Source organism: Oncorhynchus mykiss, chromosome 13 (genome assembly GCF_013265735.2).
Source record: "Oncorhynchus mykiss isolate Arlee chromosome 13, USDA_OmykA_1.1, whole genome shotgun sequence".
Taxonomy (NCBI): domain Eukaryota; kingdom Metazoa; phylum Chordata; class Actinopteri; order Salmoniformes; family Salmonidae; genus Oncorhynchus; species Oncorhynchus mykiss.
Window position 1 is genome coordinate 32,843,280 of NC_048577.1, and position 14,362 is coordinate 32,857,641.

The 14,362-nt window shown below is 44.1% G+C and overlaps 3 protein-coding genes across 6 annotated transcripts in view; 1 reads left to right on the top strand and 2 right to left on the bottom strand.

The window, feature by feature from the left end:
* The first annotated feature begins 16 nt into the window (after window positions 1–16).
* si:dkey-283b1.6 lies at window positions 17–2,617 on the top strand. 2 transcript variants are annotated; one of them, XM_021557525.2, is made up of 4 exons: window positions 17–213; window positions 1,401–1,468; window positions 1,698–1,950; window positions 2,094–2,617. In XM_021557525.2, exons 2-4 carry the CDS (start codon window positions 1,437–1,439, stop codon window positions 2,214–2,216), a joined length of 408 nt encoding a protein of 135 aa, XP_021413200.1. In that variant the 5' UTR covers window positions 17–213; window positions 1,401–1,436; the 3' UTR covers window positions 2,217–2,617. The 2 variants fall into 2 exon arrangements, with proteins under 2 accessions (XP_021413200.1, XP_021413202.1); XM_021557527.2 differs by having other exon boundaries at window positions 47–213; window positions 1,698–1,926.
* Window positions 2,618–3,376: 759 nt separating this feature from the next.
* On the bottom strand, window positions 3,377–10,496 carry LOC110485151 (all-trans-retinol 13,14-reductase-like). The gene is made up of 11 exons (XM_021556218.2): window positions 9,543–10,496; window positions 8,649–8,831; window positions 8,026–8,267; window positions 7,689–7,884; window positions 7,215–7,412; window positions 6,926–7,045; window positions 6,647–6,785; window positions 5,953–6,062; window positions 5,420–5,586; window positions 4,954–5,113; window positions 3,377–4,700 (listed from the first exon to the last, which is right to left on the bottom strand). Exons 1-11 carry the CDS (start codon window positions 9,706–9,708, stop codon window positions 4,546–4,548), a joined length of 1,836 nt encoding a protein of 611 aa, XP_021411893.2. The 5' UTR covers window positions 9,709–10,496; the 3' UTR covers window positions 3,377–4,545.
* A 125-nt stretch (window positions 10,497–10,621) lies between these two features.
* Window positions 10,622–14,362, bottom strand: part of LOC110486143 (MAGUK p55 subfamily member 2) — a 38,080-nt gene continuing 34,339 nt past the window's right edge. For all 3 annotated transcript variants that reach the window (XM_036940798.1, XM_036940796.1, XM_036940797.1), the window contains one exon: window positions 10,622–12,357. In XM_036940798.1, the coding sequence (XP_036796693.1) occupies window positions 12,181–12,357 (177 nt within the window). In that variant the 3' untranslated portion in view covers window positions 10,622–12,180. The remainder of the gene's footprint in view (window positions 12,358–14,362) is intronic.

A 14,362-nucleotide genomic window follows, 5' to 3' on the forward strand; every position in this document is an offset into this window, starting at 1 on the left:
AACAGAAACGGACTGCTATAAAACTGTCACCTTAACCCTCAGTTCAATAGCACACCCTTTGCCAGATAAGACACACAGACATTACAGTACACATACACTCAGGTCTTCTATATTCACACACACACACACACACACACAGTACCCATAGGTTCAGGTCCTTATTGATTTCCGTTGAATTCCCAGGTTCACTGAAAGCGGCCTGCTGGCTTTAAGGTAAGATAAAGTTCATTTGGATTTATATGTTTACATTTATATGTTTATAATATGACTATAGGTCAACAGAACGTTGTTGGCATGAATGTGGGACACATATCTACTCGGACAGACTGAATTGAATAGGTTCTTCTTGGTGTTGACTTCTTTGTGTTGTACACACTGACTGTGCGGTTAGTTATGCTATTCTTTGGAAACTTGTTCTTTCACTCCACTTCCACTTGTGTTTTTTTTATCCACTTGTGATTTTATCCACCTGTGGACTTATTAACATGAGATACTATCACCTGTGAGTGCCTCTCGATCAAGCCACAGACGGCCATAAACAACCTATTTATATAAACACACCACAGCTTTACAGTAGAATGCCGATACTACCTGTAGCTTGATACTGACCAATTCAAATTGAGCGTGACAGACGTTTACATTACATTTTCGCTGCAACGCTCTTTCTTTTAAAGTGCAACTAGTCTCTGGTAGCTGACATTTGGTTCTGAGTGTGGCAAAGGTACTGTTTCCTGAGTCATGTTTATGACCGTTGTGGAAAAACATGATTTCACTAGTGAAGTCACTTCACTCAGATGAAGTTTTACGTGTGTCCAGAGTTTCAAGTTCCCTGGTGTCCACATCACCAACAAGCTATCATGGTCCAAACACACCAAGACAGTCGCGAAGAGGGCACGACAACACTGTACCCCCGCACATTTCTTTAACACTTTTTTGGGGGTTACTACATGATTCCATGTGTTATTTCATAGTTTTGATGTCTTCACTAGTATTCTACAATGTAGAAAATAGTCAAAATAAAGAAAAACCCTTGAATGAGTAGGTGTGTCCAAACTGTATATATATTTTTTTATTCTGGTTTCTCAGGGGGTGCTACAGCACCCTCAGCACCCCTACTTCCCGAGGCTATGCCTGTTTCAAGACGTCCACTATCATCCCCGTGCCCAAGAATGAGAAATGAACTGAACTGAATGACTATCGACCCTTAGCCCTCACCTCCGTCACCATGAAGTGCTTCGAGAGGCTATTCAAAGACCACATCACCTCCTCCCTCCCAGACACACTCGACCCTGTCCAATTTGCCTACCGCCCCGGCGTCTACGGACGAACACCGTTGATTATTCGATTGGGAGGACGAAAAGGAATGTCAAAACTATGGTGTTGTGTGTTTGTTCTTGCAGGTTTCTACTGAGGTGTGCGGGTGTTAACGTCACAAGATGCCGATACAAGAGTCTTTTTACTTTTTAGAGTAAGAGTCCCATTCCTGTCCATATTCATATCAGTCTAGGCCACACACACACACACACACACACACACACACACACACACACACACACACACACACACACACACACACACACACACACACACACACACACACACACACACACACACCAAAATGGACTTTGCCTGTGTCTGGTCATGTGCTCCTACAGCGACGAGAAATTCCACAAACCAATTACATGATCTCCCCTTAGAATCTTCATCCCGATGATCACATTTGGCATCACCATCATCTGCTGCACAGCCTTTTGTAAGGCCTTCCACCGGGCCCGCCAGGAGCAACTGGACCGGGAGGAGAGACGAGACAGGCCCTCCATCTACGTCATTCCCTTCCCCGCAGTATCTTATGACAGCGAAGACATCCACAGGCCTCCTCGCTACAGCACCTCAGAGTTCTCCAGCCCACCTCCGGCCTACAATGAGGTATTAGTCCATCCTAAACACGAGGTACAAATTGTACTGTTCAATAGGGTTTACAACTTTACAGTACATTTTTATTCACACTTTTTTGGGGTAAAACACTGGACTGTATTGTAAGTGTTTTTCATATCAATGCTTCTAGTCTATTCATCCAATCTCATTTTGTCTAGGTGGAGATGAAGCCAGACTTTATCCACCCAGAGCTTCCTCCAGCCTACTCGGAGGTCTCCAACGCGCCTGTTTTCCCCCTGCAACCTTACTCGGCGTCTCCTGAACCCCACTCCCAACCATAGGACCGTACCAGCTTAGGAAGCCTGCGAGGGGGAGGCCTGAAGCCACAGACTAAGGGATAAATGACACAGAATATGGCACATACTGTATGTGGAGTGGGGATTCTGAAGCTGGATATGTACATGTATACCACAGAGACTTGGTCCTTGGGATTGTTCAATGGGGACGTGAGGTGGAAAGTTTGGAGACCATAAGGAAAAGCAAGTGTTTCGACACCTATGAAAGTGTGTAACTGTAAAGCAGAAGTAGGGGACAAGAGATTGAATGGGGTTGCGTAGTAGCTATAGCTACCAATCTGTACATACCAGTGTGTAAATATATATACATCTTTCAAATGTTATTTTTCAAGGTGCCATGGAACTTCTGTAACATGGTAAATAAAGTCTGTTTTCGTTACCAAAGATTCAATCTGTCCTACATTGGTCATGTCTGATGCTGTAACACATCGTCCGTGCTCTTTGGCCAGATAGGTTACATAACATAACCAGGAAGCTGTTCTGTAAAACACTGGTAAGATATTGAACAAACAAACTGAAAGAAATGTACTATGTGATGGACATGACAGTTTTTGGCATTCCTCTCAGCTATAAACATGTTATTTCCTCTTACTCCAGTTGCCCAATCAAATATCCTGACATGAATATGAACAAGTCTTTGGCTGATGGTGTGTAGTGTACTAAGTGACAGTAAAATAGTAACCCCTTGACTTAATGCCCCCTTGCCTATGACTGTAAACTATGATCAAAACATATATGGCCCATCTCTGTCATTCATGATCTAAGATTAGGCCAGAGGTTGAGCAGTTGTTACTGAGATGCCTCAATGCTACTAACCCAACACTGTTTTGCTTTGTGTACATGAACAATACTAGCATTTTGCAAATATGACAGACTGGGATTGAAACTTGGGTCTCTAGTGTGCTTGTGGACTGTGTTAGCCCGATGAGCTGAAGCCTAGGCATTAACTTGGGGAACTAACACTTGTCTTCAGGACAGGTGTCAGTGCAAAGTTACTCACTCATCACGAATCTCATAGCAAAATGTCTGAATACTTATGTAAATAAGGTATTTCTGTTTTTTTTCTCATTTTTAATACATTTGCAAACATTTCTAAAAACCTGTTTTCGCTTTTGTCATCATGGAGTATTGTGTGTAGATTGATGAGGACATTATTTTTTATTTCATCCATGTTAGAATAAGGCTGTAACGTAACAAAATGTGGAAAAAGTCAAGGGGTCTGAATACTTTCCGAAGGCACAGTAACACTTGTCGTGAATGTTTAAGTGATTTTAATGGCATGGGAGTTCAATGTCCAGTTCCCAGCATAGTGTTTGTACTGAGACGTGAGGTGCAGTGAGAGTGACTTATTTTCTCCTATCTGCCATTTGAGTCGATAGAACAGGACAAGCTGAAACCTACCTGGTGTCTGTCTACAGTACTAGGTGCAAAACGTACAGCAGTGTAAGCACAGTGTAACAGTGATAGGTACTACAGTAACAGCATTACTTGGTTACAATGGATTGTAACAAGTATTATTTGAACATAATCTGGTTGAAACTACCCGCAGTGGAGAGGGGGGTGCAAAGTGCACCTTAATGAGTTGTGTCTATCCCACAGAAGCACTTCAATGGAAACGAAACATAAAACACACCCATGTTTCTGCCTGCGATCTGACTAAAGAGTAGCAATCATTTACGACTGTGAGGAATCCAGTGATGTCACTTTTTTTCCGAACATCATTAAACAAAGCTAAAGAGATGGCAACGTGTAACCATAACAGGTAAGAAAGAAAGACACCGTATTTTCATTCAATATAAGACAACATGGTACTTTTACATGAAACTGATAGACAGGGTCATAGACAGGGTCATAGACAGGGTGATAGAAAGGGTGATAGACAGGGTCATAGATAGGGCGATAGACAAGGTGATAGACAGGGTGATAGACAGGGTCATAGACAGGGTGATAGGCAGGGTCATAGACAGGGTCATAGATAGGGTGATAGATAGGGTCATAGATAGGGCGATAGACAAGGTGATAGACAAGGTGATAGACAGGGTCATAGACAGGGTCATAGACAGGGTGATAGGCAGGGTGATAGGCAGGGTCATAGACAGGGTCATAGATAGGGCGATAGACAAGGTGATAGACAAGGTGATAGACAGGGTCATAGACAGGGTCATAGACAGGGTGATAGGCAGGGTCATAGACAGGGTCATAGATAGGGTGATAGATAGGGTGAAGAAATGTGACATACTGTATGCAGTAGCCTACACGGTATTGGTTTATGTAATGATTTTGACTGTGGTCAGTGCTGTGTCCAAATAGTTTCTCAGGCCTTGTTACGAGCCTTTTCACGAGCCTGCTTTTTGAGCTGTTTCTTCAGCGCTAGGAGGTCCATGTAGAGAATACGGTCCAGAACTGTCGAGGCACACAGGATTCCTCCGTGCAGAGCACCGGCCATCCCGTTACAGAACACGTCCTGGCCTGGGGTTCAGAACAAGACAAACAAAGGGTTTGCTGATATAAAAACTACTGACAGTAGGTTTGAACAATGTGTCCAGAATAGATCAGAAATAGTATTATCTATGGTAGCACCTTAAAATGACTTTCAGTTCTTGCATGTTACGCTGCTGAGTAACTCATAGAACTGCCACCGTCAAGCATCACCTTGTGCCTTTGTGACCAATGTACTCAAAAACAACTCAAATACTACCACAGTGACCCATTTCTTTCTCACCGGTGAGGTAGAGTCCCTTGACCGGGGTGGGGGGCCGGGTTCTGGCCACCGTCTCCGGGCTGAAGCGGTCCAAGTTGTGTTCAGCCCCATACATCTCCCCACGTGGGGCGCCCAAGTAGTGCATGTTGGTCAGGGGAGTGGAAGCCTCCATATACACCACCTATAGCGAGACACAAGGTACCCAGTGAGAAAACTCGGTTGAAAGACGGTTTTTCAACATCTTTCAACCAAAAATACGTATTTTCAACACCTTGTGCTGGTAGGTACAGAGACAGCCAGCAGGTATGAGACATTACAATTGGATGACATTATTGCCTCAAAGAAGACTTGATTCCAAGCACAATGGGTGTGATAACGAATTATAATGCCTCTTTGGATTGTCAAAGAAACGCTACTCTACTGTATACATCAGTAAATTGAACATGACCGTGTATTTTGCTCAAATTACGCGATATTTTCAAAGTACCTTATCCCTAAGCTGAGGGAAGACAACCAGTGCCCAGTCTAGGAGCTCCTTGGCCATGCTCATCTTCAGGTCTTCGTAATCGGGCCCTCTCTTGTTTATCTTGGTATCTTTCCAGTCCTCAAACCACTCAAACTTGGCCATGGTCAACAGAGTCATACAGGACTTCCCTGTTGGGAGGTGGAGAGAGAGTCTTAGAACACAATCATTTGAGCTATAAAAACTCTTTCTCATAGTTAATACGTGAATCTATTTCCTTTTTTTGGGGGGGTTGTGAAAATCGACCTTCAGCAGCACTGAAGTACCGTTCATCACTGCTCATCTCAAATGTTTCATTCGATATATTTACACTTTACTCTGTCTTTTCGGTGTTTCTGTTGGTGTGATAGGTGCTCTATGAATTTCAAATACGGCGTTATATTCCATATAGGAAGGGTTTCACGGTTGGTCTACAGCTGTTGTTTTTACGAAGCATGTGACAAATGAAATTGGATTGATTTATCATTGGTGCGGGTGTGTGTTGTTGAGGCTGCTACCTGGATGGCGGGTACCGGAGGTGGGGTCTTTGGCAGAGGGGGAATGAATGAACATCATGGGGATGTTCCCCACCACCTCCTCTCGGCTCAGAGAGCTGTAGCGCTCCATCCTACAATCAAAACACGACACGTACGCTGAAATAAGTCTACATGTGATTTAAAAGTGAAGGCAAGTAATACTGTGGTTAGGCCCTCAAAGTGCAAGGGATTTCACAAAGTGCAGTTCATTTCATTTAATTTTCTCGGCACATACCGGAGTAAGTAATTAAGGCCTAGTGCACTCATTTGGCGTGGAAACATTTTGATTTCATTTATCTGTGTATTATATGATTTAATTCTGATTTGTCAGGGGATGCTGCAGCACCCTCAGCACCCCTACTTCCCACGGCTACGGGTGTCACACCTTTCCCCCATCCCTAGCAAACACAGCTCATGAAACAAGTTGCATTCTACACTGAAGATCGTGATTAGCTGATTACTGGAGTCAGGCGTTTTAGCTGGGGCTGGCTGGGGCAAAAGTGTGACACCAATCAGGCCCCCCAATGACTGGAGTTGCACATCCCTGAATGAAATAGAACACAATAGAACACAAATGTCGTACTATATTTCGCTCCAGAACGAACAAAGACCAAATGAACGAGCGAGTGACAGAATCAAAGAGAATACAATTCAAGAGACCCGCTACTGTACTAACAGTGTGTCCAGGTCGTTTTCTTTGTACATCCAGTAGTTCATAGAGGTGATGCCCAGCTCCTCCTTCGTGCCGTCCAGACCCACAAACACCAGGAAGTTGCCCATTCCATGCTGCATCCTCCCCAGCAGGGCCTGGACGTCTGGGAACATAGAACAAATCTGATTAGTCCAAATCAGTCCAACACTGTCTACTCATCACGTTTCCTCATGTTTCAACCTGTTTCAGTTTAAAGTTCAGCATGGCTAGAGTTCAATACAATTCATGACCGCCCCCACTCACCCGGCTTGGCCTGTATCTCTGGGGGCAGGAACTTCTCAAAGGTGTTGAAGATGCCAGCGTTGGAGATGACCACTGGAGCCAACACCTCCACCTCCTCCTGACCTTTCCTCACCGTCACACCTGACAACCAGGGGTCAACCAGAGGTCAGTGGACATAGACCAACAACTCACTTTGCAACGAGTCTAATGTAACGCCAAAGATTCCCATGGAAGACGGTCAACAGTAAGCATATCTAATAGTACAATGAGTCATTGATTTAGTGCTTTCCCCCCGGAACTAGATACTGACCATACGCTGAGCCCTCCTCATTCAGAAGGACCGTCTGTACAGGGGCTCTGACCAGCACAGCGCCACCTGCCTTCCGGATGACTGGGATGATGTGGAAGGCGATCTCACTGGCCCCTCCAATGGGGTAGTAGGCTCCCCTCTTATAGTGCTGCAGCAGTAGAGTATTCATTAGGAAACTGGATTCCTTAGGGGGAACACCTACCAGCAGGGGAAACAGTTACATTTCACATTAGAGCAGGGGTTGCCAACCTTTTTCCCCCAGGGACCCCCAAACCACTACATTACAGAACATGCAGAGAGAGAGAGAAATGTAACCACATGCTCTACATCCAAGAAGGACAGAAGAGCACTCAATTGTGTGTTCTAGGACTATGTTGTAAACTAGCAAGAGTGTGTCAGTTCAGTTCGGAAAATAGTTGTCCATTGAAAAAGTATTGGAATTCACCCTGGGAGTGGATGTGTACAGGGACTGACCATAGAAGAGGTATGCGGAGAGGGCGTGCAGGTCTTTGTTCTTGGTCAGAGTGGCCATCTTCTCTGTGTGTTTGGTGATGGCCATGCGGAACACTGAGGAGATGCGCTCTAATAGGCCGGTCCGAGCCAGGAAGTCTACCAGCCACATGGGCATCATCTTGAGGCCGGCCAGGAGATTGATACGACGAGCTGCCTTCTGCAGCATGGGGGTGACATGAGAGGGGTTATGATCACACACACACACGCAAACACACACACATGCATGCACACGCACGCACACACACGCGCGCGCACACACACACACACGCACACGCACATGCACACACACACACAGTACCTTCATATACTTGAAATATTCATTCAAGGCCTCCACGTCATCAGGAAACTGCCTCTTCAGGCTCTCTGCCATCTCCGTCTTCCCAGAGAGGATGTGGTAGTCCCTGCGGTCTTCACCCTGACCTAGGATCAGTGTGTCAAAGTGCTGCTCCAACCTGTTGAACTGGATCTGGCCCTCACTGATCTGGTCCAGGGCCACACGAAACATGCTGTTCTCATGGAGCTGGCCCAGGTAGTGGATCCCTGACAGAGGGAGGGGGTAGAGGTGGTGAGAGAATATTTGCTGGATCATTTGTGCATGTATTAGAAGCTTATCCTGCCCAATGATCCTCCCTTATGACTGTGCCTAGATTGAGTTCATCAAACACCACTCGCCATTTCATTTTGCTTATTAATCTCTGCAGCCCTGAACCAACTCTTGCGTGGAGCACTGGCCTCTGGCCGTCTGTCACCACTCACCAGAGACTACTTTTCGCTTTGTAAATTCTCAATGAAACAAGTTCTGCTTTTTCACCGAGATTAACAAACACGAATAACCTTACTAGCCCGAACAACTTGAGTTATATGCACTTTAAGGCCTCATTGAGTGTGGTCCATGGGCGGTTCTGTCACAGTGGCTCTTACCTACGTCAAACTCAAAGCCCTGGTTCTCAAAGGTGTGAGTGCACCCCCCAGCCTGGTCATGCTGCTCTAGAACCACAACCCTCTTCCCTGCTTTGGCTAGAACCGCTGCTGCTGTCAGCCCCCCGATACCGCTGCCAATCACTATAGCGTCAAGGTTCTCCGGGACACGGTCCACTCTGAAACCTGGAAATGGTGATAGGGGGGGGGGGGGGGGGGTTAATATCATCATAGATATAGGCAGAAAAGAGGATATCCTATTCGTAAAAGTTGCTCGGTTCATTTTCACATGTTGGCGTTGAAGTCGATTCTAAAAAAACAATCACTCAGAATAACATCAGTGTGATTTAGACAGACAATCCCCGGGGAGTCGACCATCTAATTGGGAAGACCGGCGGAAGCGTCAGGCAACGTGGATGCACTTTTTCCTTTTTCCTCATCCACTCACACACATAAAAGGGTTTTTTAAGGAATGGTGAACTCAAATGTAATATTTCCAGGAGCTGCTACGTTTGTCACACAATGCACATGCCTCACACCCGTTGTTTTAATATTTCATTCAAATGCTTAGGTCATATTTGTAACCCTTGTCAAGTTAGGGTATTGCTGTCAAATAACCATTCATTGTTTAAGCACATAATGTTGAAGCCTACATTATATTAGATATGGCCTTGTCAGACATCAACACAACAGTAACAGATCACATTTGACATTATATGTATACAGTAACCCAATCCAGAGATGGATATATTCCTGTCTCTTCTATTCATAGCACGGCGTCATTTTCAACAGCAGTTCAAAAACACAGCTAACTAATTCCCCCATCTTACTTAGTCAAAATGTCAGCAAACCTAGCAACATCAACAACATTGAGTCCTGTAACCATTGACAACTCACCTTTCTTCAGCACCTCATCTCTCTGCTTCTTGTCGGTCACCAATGGCCCCGGTGGTCGCAGGCATTCCTGGGAAAAGACCCTCTTTCTCTTGGAATAATTTAGAATGTAGACGGTTACCCAGGCCACCGCCAAAGCAGTGAACACACCAAACAGCACTGGCCACATCCTGGACAGTTCGGCAGGAGGTTAGAGGCACAGGGAGCACGGGTATCTGTCACGTCCTGAAGGAAACACCTACGCTTGTTGGAACTGTTTTTAAGTATTGTGCTTGTTGGTTGGTAGATGGCTGAATGTCCTGAGCTGGAAAATATCCTAAAGACACCTGGCCACCTTAGACCTACAAAGGCAAAGAGATTCCCTGTCTGTTGCGGAAGAGACTGAAGGTTGAAGCAGTTGGGGGAACTGAGGGATGGAAAGAAAGAAGAGAATGATATATATAACACAGATGATTAAATCATCTAAATCACCCACCATTTGTGCTTTGGCCTTTGGGGATGAGGAGTGACAATGGGCAGGGCTCTTAGAAACACAGGGGAACTGTTTCCATCAGTATTATCTGACGAGGCATTGATAATCTAATATTTGATGCTAGTTTCATTGAATATCAGTTGGAACAATCCATTCTTTTTAGTGACAGTGGAAAATGGAGTCAGATGAGGTCATTATGGCGTGGAATGCATATCCTCCTGATAGGCCTACCAATAGTACGTTATCATGTGCTTGGGCTACCACACGTGTTCTTAACACTGGAAAACCCTGGCACGTGGGCCTAAAAAGTGGGAGAGTTTCTGCTGTTTCTTAAACCCCCTAATAAATGTAGCTTTAATGGGATGCTATGGGGTGGCAGGTAGTCTAGTGGTTAGAACGTTGGGCCAGTAACCGAAAGGTTGCTAGAAGGAATCCCCCGAGGTGACAAGGTTAAAACAAACATCTGCTGTTCTGCCCCCGAACAAGGCGGTTCTGTTCCTAGACCGTCATTGTAAATAAGAATTTGATATTAACTGACGTGCCTAGTTAAATAAAGGTTAAGTAAAAAATGGATCCTTCCACAGAATCAGACGCCAATTTGGTCTCATTGATTTTAAGCATTTAATTGTGTGCATCATCAAATGCATAGTTCATTTTCCTTTAAACAATACACTGTTACTGTAGTTAGCGTTTGCCTCTAGTCTATTCTCTATCTACATTCACAGTCTGTCATTTACAGTACATCTAGAAACTGTGACTGATACACAGTCAAATACAGAGGCATCTTGAAATTGTTCAATCATGAATTCATCTAATTGAAATCTCCAAACTCATATTCTTGGTGTTTGAAAATGCCATGGATACATGTGAGCATCATGGAATGTAGAAACCATACTAAAAATAAGAGCCCATGACCTTACACTCATCGGGAGTACACAAACTTGTCATTGTTGTGTGTCGTGTGTCATTCCTCTGGAGTTTCCAGGGTCATATTTATTAGGGCACATTATAGCTAAATGTTTCGCAACAGAAAACAAAAAAACAAGCGTATCCTATTGGAGAAGTAGTACATCCTCAGTCTGTTTTCTTCTGTTTCGTGTCTAGTGCCTTTAGCTTTCTCTTTCCCAAACGAATTATCACCAAATTTCCCAAAGCCTGGGGTGCATCAATTTCAACTGACCCAATAGACCACGCATCCTGTACTACTGCATCACAAGGTCCTCTGTTGCGAAAGTGTAATAAAGAGGTCTGCCCAGTTGAACAAGTAAAACGGCTCCAGAGTTTTACTTGATGGGTTCCTTGCTGTTGGTTACCCAGAAGGCCTGATGAATGGCTCCAGAAGGCCTTCCTTGTAACCAACATCAAGCAACCCATCGTGTAAAAATCTGGAGACGTTTATTTGTCAAATTGGTGTGTACTGTACTGTACAGCAGACCTGGGTGGAAATAGTATTTTTTTTTTTTTATAAAATAGAAAGAAGGCTTTTGACACATCAAAAACAAATATAAAAAGTGCCCGTGTGGTCACATAAATAAAGGTGGTACTTACAGTCTATCTGTCATACACATCTCTCTGTGTATCTACATGCTCTCTTCAAATTATTTGAATGTTTTATGTTCACACCTCAGCGTCTTGCGTTTTTGAAATGATAGAAAAAAGAAATACTCAACAGTAGGTGTCAAAAAGGGTTTCAACTTGAACTCGCCGTACAAAAAATAGAATTTGGTAATAAAAATAGAATTTGGGGAATAAGACAGCTGGCTCCCTTTGAGTCTGTGTGTGTGTGTGTGTGTGTGTGTGTGTGTGTGTGTGTGTGTGTGTGTGTGTGTATTCTGAATGTCCATTTAATGATTCATGTAAACATAGACAAACTACTGCTGACCTAAAGAATCAATGTAGCGAACATGATTATGGTTAAGACACTCTGCAACCACACGAATGCACGCACACACAGACACACACACATGCACACACACATGCACACACACACACCAGAATCACATAATGTCCAAACAAGAAAATCCTTGACGTTTTGTCGACAAATTTCCAAAAGCAATATGTACACAGCAAAAAGAATGCTGTCAGTTCAGTCTTATGTATGGGGTCCAAAGGTCAGAGGTCCAGAGGTCACTGTGATGATGAACCAGCCTCTTGTCCTTCTGTCTCTCACTAGAAGACCCAAGTGACTGGGACCCAATGCTGGGTAGCAGAGACCTTCTCCAGAGCTGCCTTCAGGTTCCTGTAGCTCTCGTCCAGGTTGTCGTTGACGATGGTGAGGTCAAAGTAGTGTCCGTATGCCGTCTGGATACGGGGGCTCTCGTCCACTGTTCTCTTTAGCTCTGAGTCCTACAGAGAACAAAGACGGAGGTTGATAGAACTTAGAGTAACAGGAAGGGAAGAGGCCCCGCACAAGCTAATTAGTTATGTTTATGAGGCGCCAATAGCTACGAACCTGGCGGTTCAGACATGTAGCTATTGAGCAACGTTTGGGCGTTTCAGCTTTACAGCAAGTTGTGGCCTTGGGTCTATAACGTTCTAGCGGTGCAAAGCATAGTTCTACCTGAACTAGTCATGTTCACTGTTGCTATTTGAATATATAAATGATAGAATAACACTATTGTACCCAGATAAAGTCAGAATACATCCTGCATCAAGAAACGTATTATGATCATCAGACGAATGACTGTCGTCACTGAACAACGATGTGACATCGTTTACTTCTGACATTTCTGACAGTGTTGTCGGCAAAGACACGTCCTGATTCGTCCGTCTGCATTTGTTCAGGCTTGTGATTGGATAGCTCCAAGTTCAAATGGGTTCATACAGTTCGAACTTTCTAGTTTTGACTTTTTTTCCCCACTTGTACTTTTTCAAAAATCTAACTTCACAGATGTACAGTATAAAGAACCATCTGAAGATCTATTAAATGTGGCTCACTCATTTTTGACAACAAAAAAATCAGTTGTGTGAATTTGGATGGATTTCCTTTAGTTGGTGGGCCATTCTTGATACACACGGGAGACAGCGTGAAAAACCCAGCAGCATCTACGCAGACGACACCATTCTGTATACTTCCGGCCCTTCTTTGGACACTGTGTTAACAACCCTCCAGGCAAGCTTCAATGCCATACAACTCTCCTTCCGTGGCCTCCAACTGCTCTTAAATACAAGTAAAACTAAATGCATGCTCTTCAACCGATCACTACCTGCACCTACCCGCCTGTCCAACATCACTACTCTGGACGGCTCTGACTTAGAATACGTGGACAACTACAAATACTTAGGTGTCTGGTTAGACTGTAAACTCTCCTTCCAGACCCATATCAAACATCTCCAATCCAAAGTTAAATCTAGAATTGGCTTCCTATTTCGCAACAAAGCATCCTTCACTCATGCTGCCAAACATACCCTTGTAAAACTGACCATCCTACCAATCCTCGACTTTGGCGATGTAATTTACAAAATAGCCTCCAATACCCTACTCAACAAACTGGATGCAGTCTATCACAGTGCAATCCGTTTTGTCACCAAAGCCCCATACACTACCCACCATTGCGACCTGTACGCTCTCGTTGGCTGGCCCTCGCTTCATACTCGTCGCCAAACCCACTGGCTCCATGTCATCTACAAGACCCTGCTAGGTAAAGTCCCCCCTTATCTCAGCTCGCTGGTCACCATAGCATCTCCCACCTGTAGCACACGCTCCAGCAGGTATATCTCTCTAGTCACCCCCAAAACCAATTCTTTCTTTGGCCGCCTCTCTTTCCAGTTCTCTGCTGCCAATGACTGGAACGAACTACAAAAATCTCTGAAACTGGAAACACTTATCTCCCTCACTAGCTTTAAGCACCAACTGTCAGAGCAGCTCACAGATTACTGCACCTGTACATAGCCCACATATAATTTAGCCCTATCAACTACCTCTTTCCCAACTGTATTTAATTTATTTATTTATTTTGCTCCTTTGCACCCCATTATTTTTATTTCTACTTTGCACATTCTTCCATTGCAAAACTACCATTCCAGTGTTTTACTTGCTATATTGTATTTACCTTGCCACCAAGGCCTTTTTTTGCCTTTACCTCCCTTCTCACCTCATTTGCTCACATTGTATATAGACTTGTTTATACTTTATTATTGACTGTATGTTTGTTTTACTCCATGTGTAACTCTGTGTTGTTGTATCTGTCGAACTGCTTTGCTTTATCTTGGCCAGGTCGCAATTGTAAATGAGAACTTGTTCTCAACTTGCCTACCTGGTTAAATAAAGGTAAAATAAATAAATAAATAAATAAATAAAATTGCAGTTCTTGACACAAACCAATGTGCCTGGCACCTACTACCATGCCCC

What these genes read in the sequence shown, in the direction of transcription:
- si:dkey-283b1.6 (XM_021557525.2), top strand. Translation starts at nt 1,437, where the DNA reads ATGCCGATACAAGAGTCTTTTTACTTTTTAGA. An exon ending in GAGTCTTTTTACTTTTTAGA is followed by an intron (nt 1,469 to 1,697) that starts GTAAGAGTCCCA and finishes ATCTCCCCTTAG; the next exon opens with AATCTTCATCCCGATGATCA. An exon ending in TAGTCCATCCTAAACACGAG is followed by an intron (nt 1,951 to 2,093) that starts GTACAAATTGTA and finishes CATTTTGTCTAG; the next exon opens with GTGGAGATGAAGCCAGACTT.
- LOC110485151 (XM_021556218.2), bottom strand. Translation starts at nt 9,708, where the DNA reads ATGTGGCCAGTGCTGTTTGGTGTGTTCACTGCTTTGGCGGTGGCCTGG. An exon ending in TGAGGAGGGCTCAGCGTATG is followed by an intron (nt 7,046 to 7,214) that starts GTCAGTATCTAG and finishes CCTGGTTGTCAG; the next exon opens with GTGTGACGGTGAGGAAAGGT. An exon ending in CAAGGGACTCTACCTCACCG is followed by an intron (nt 4,701 to 4,953) that starts GTGAGAAAGAAA and finishes TCTGAACCCCAG; the next exon opens with GCCAGGACGTGTTCTGTAAC.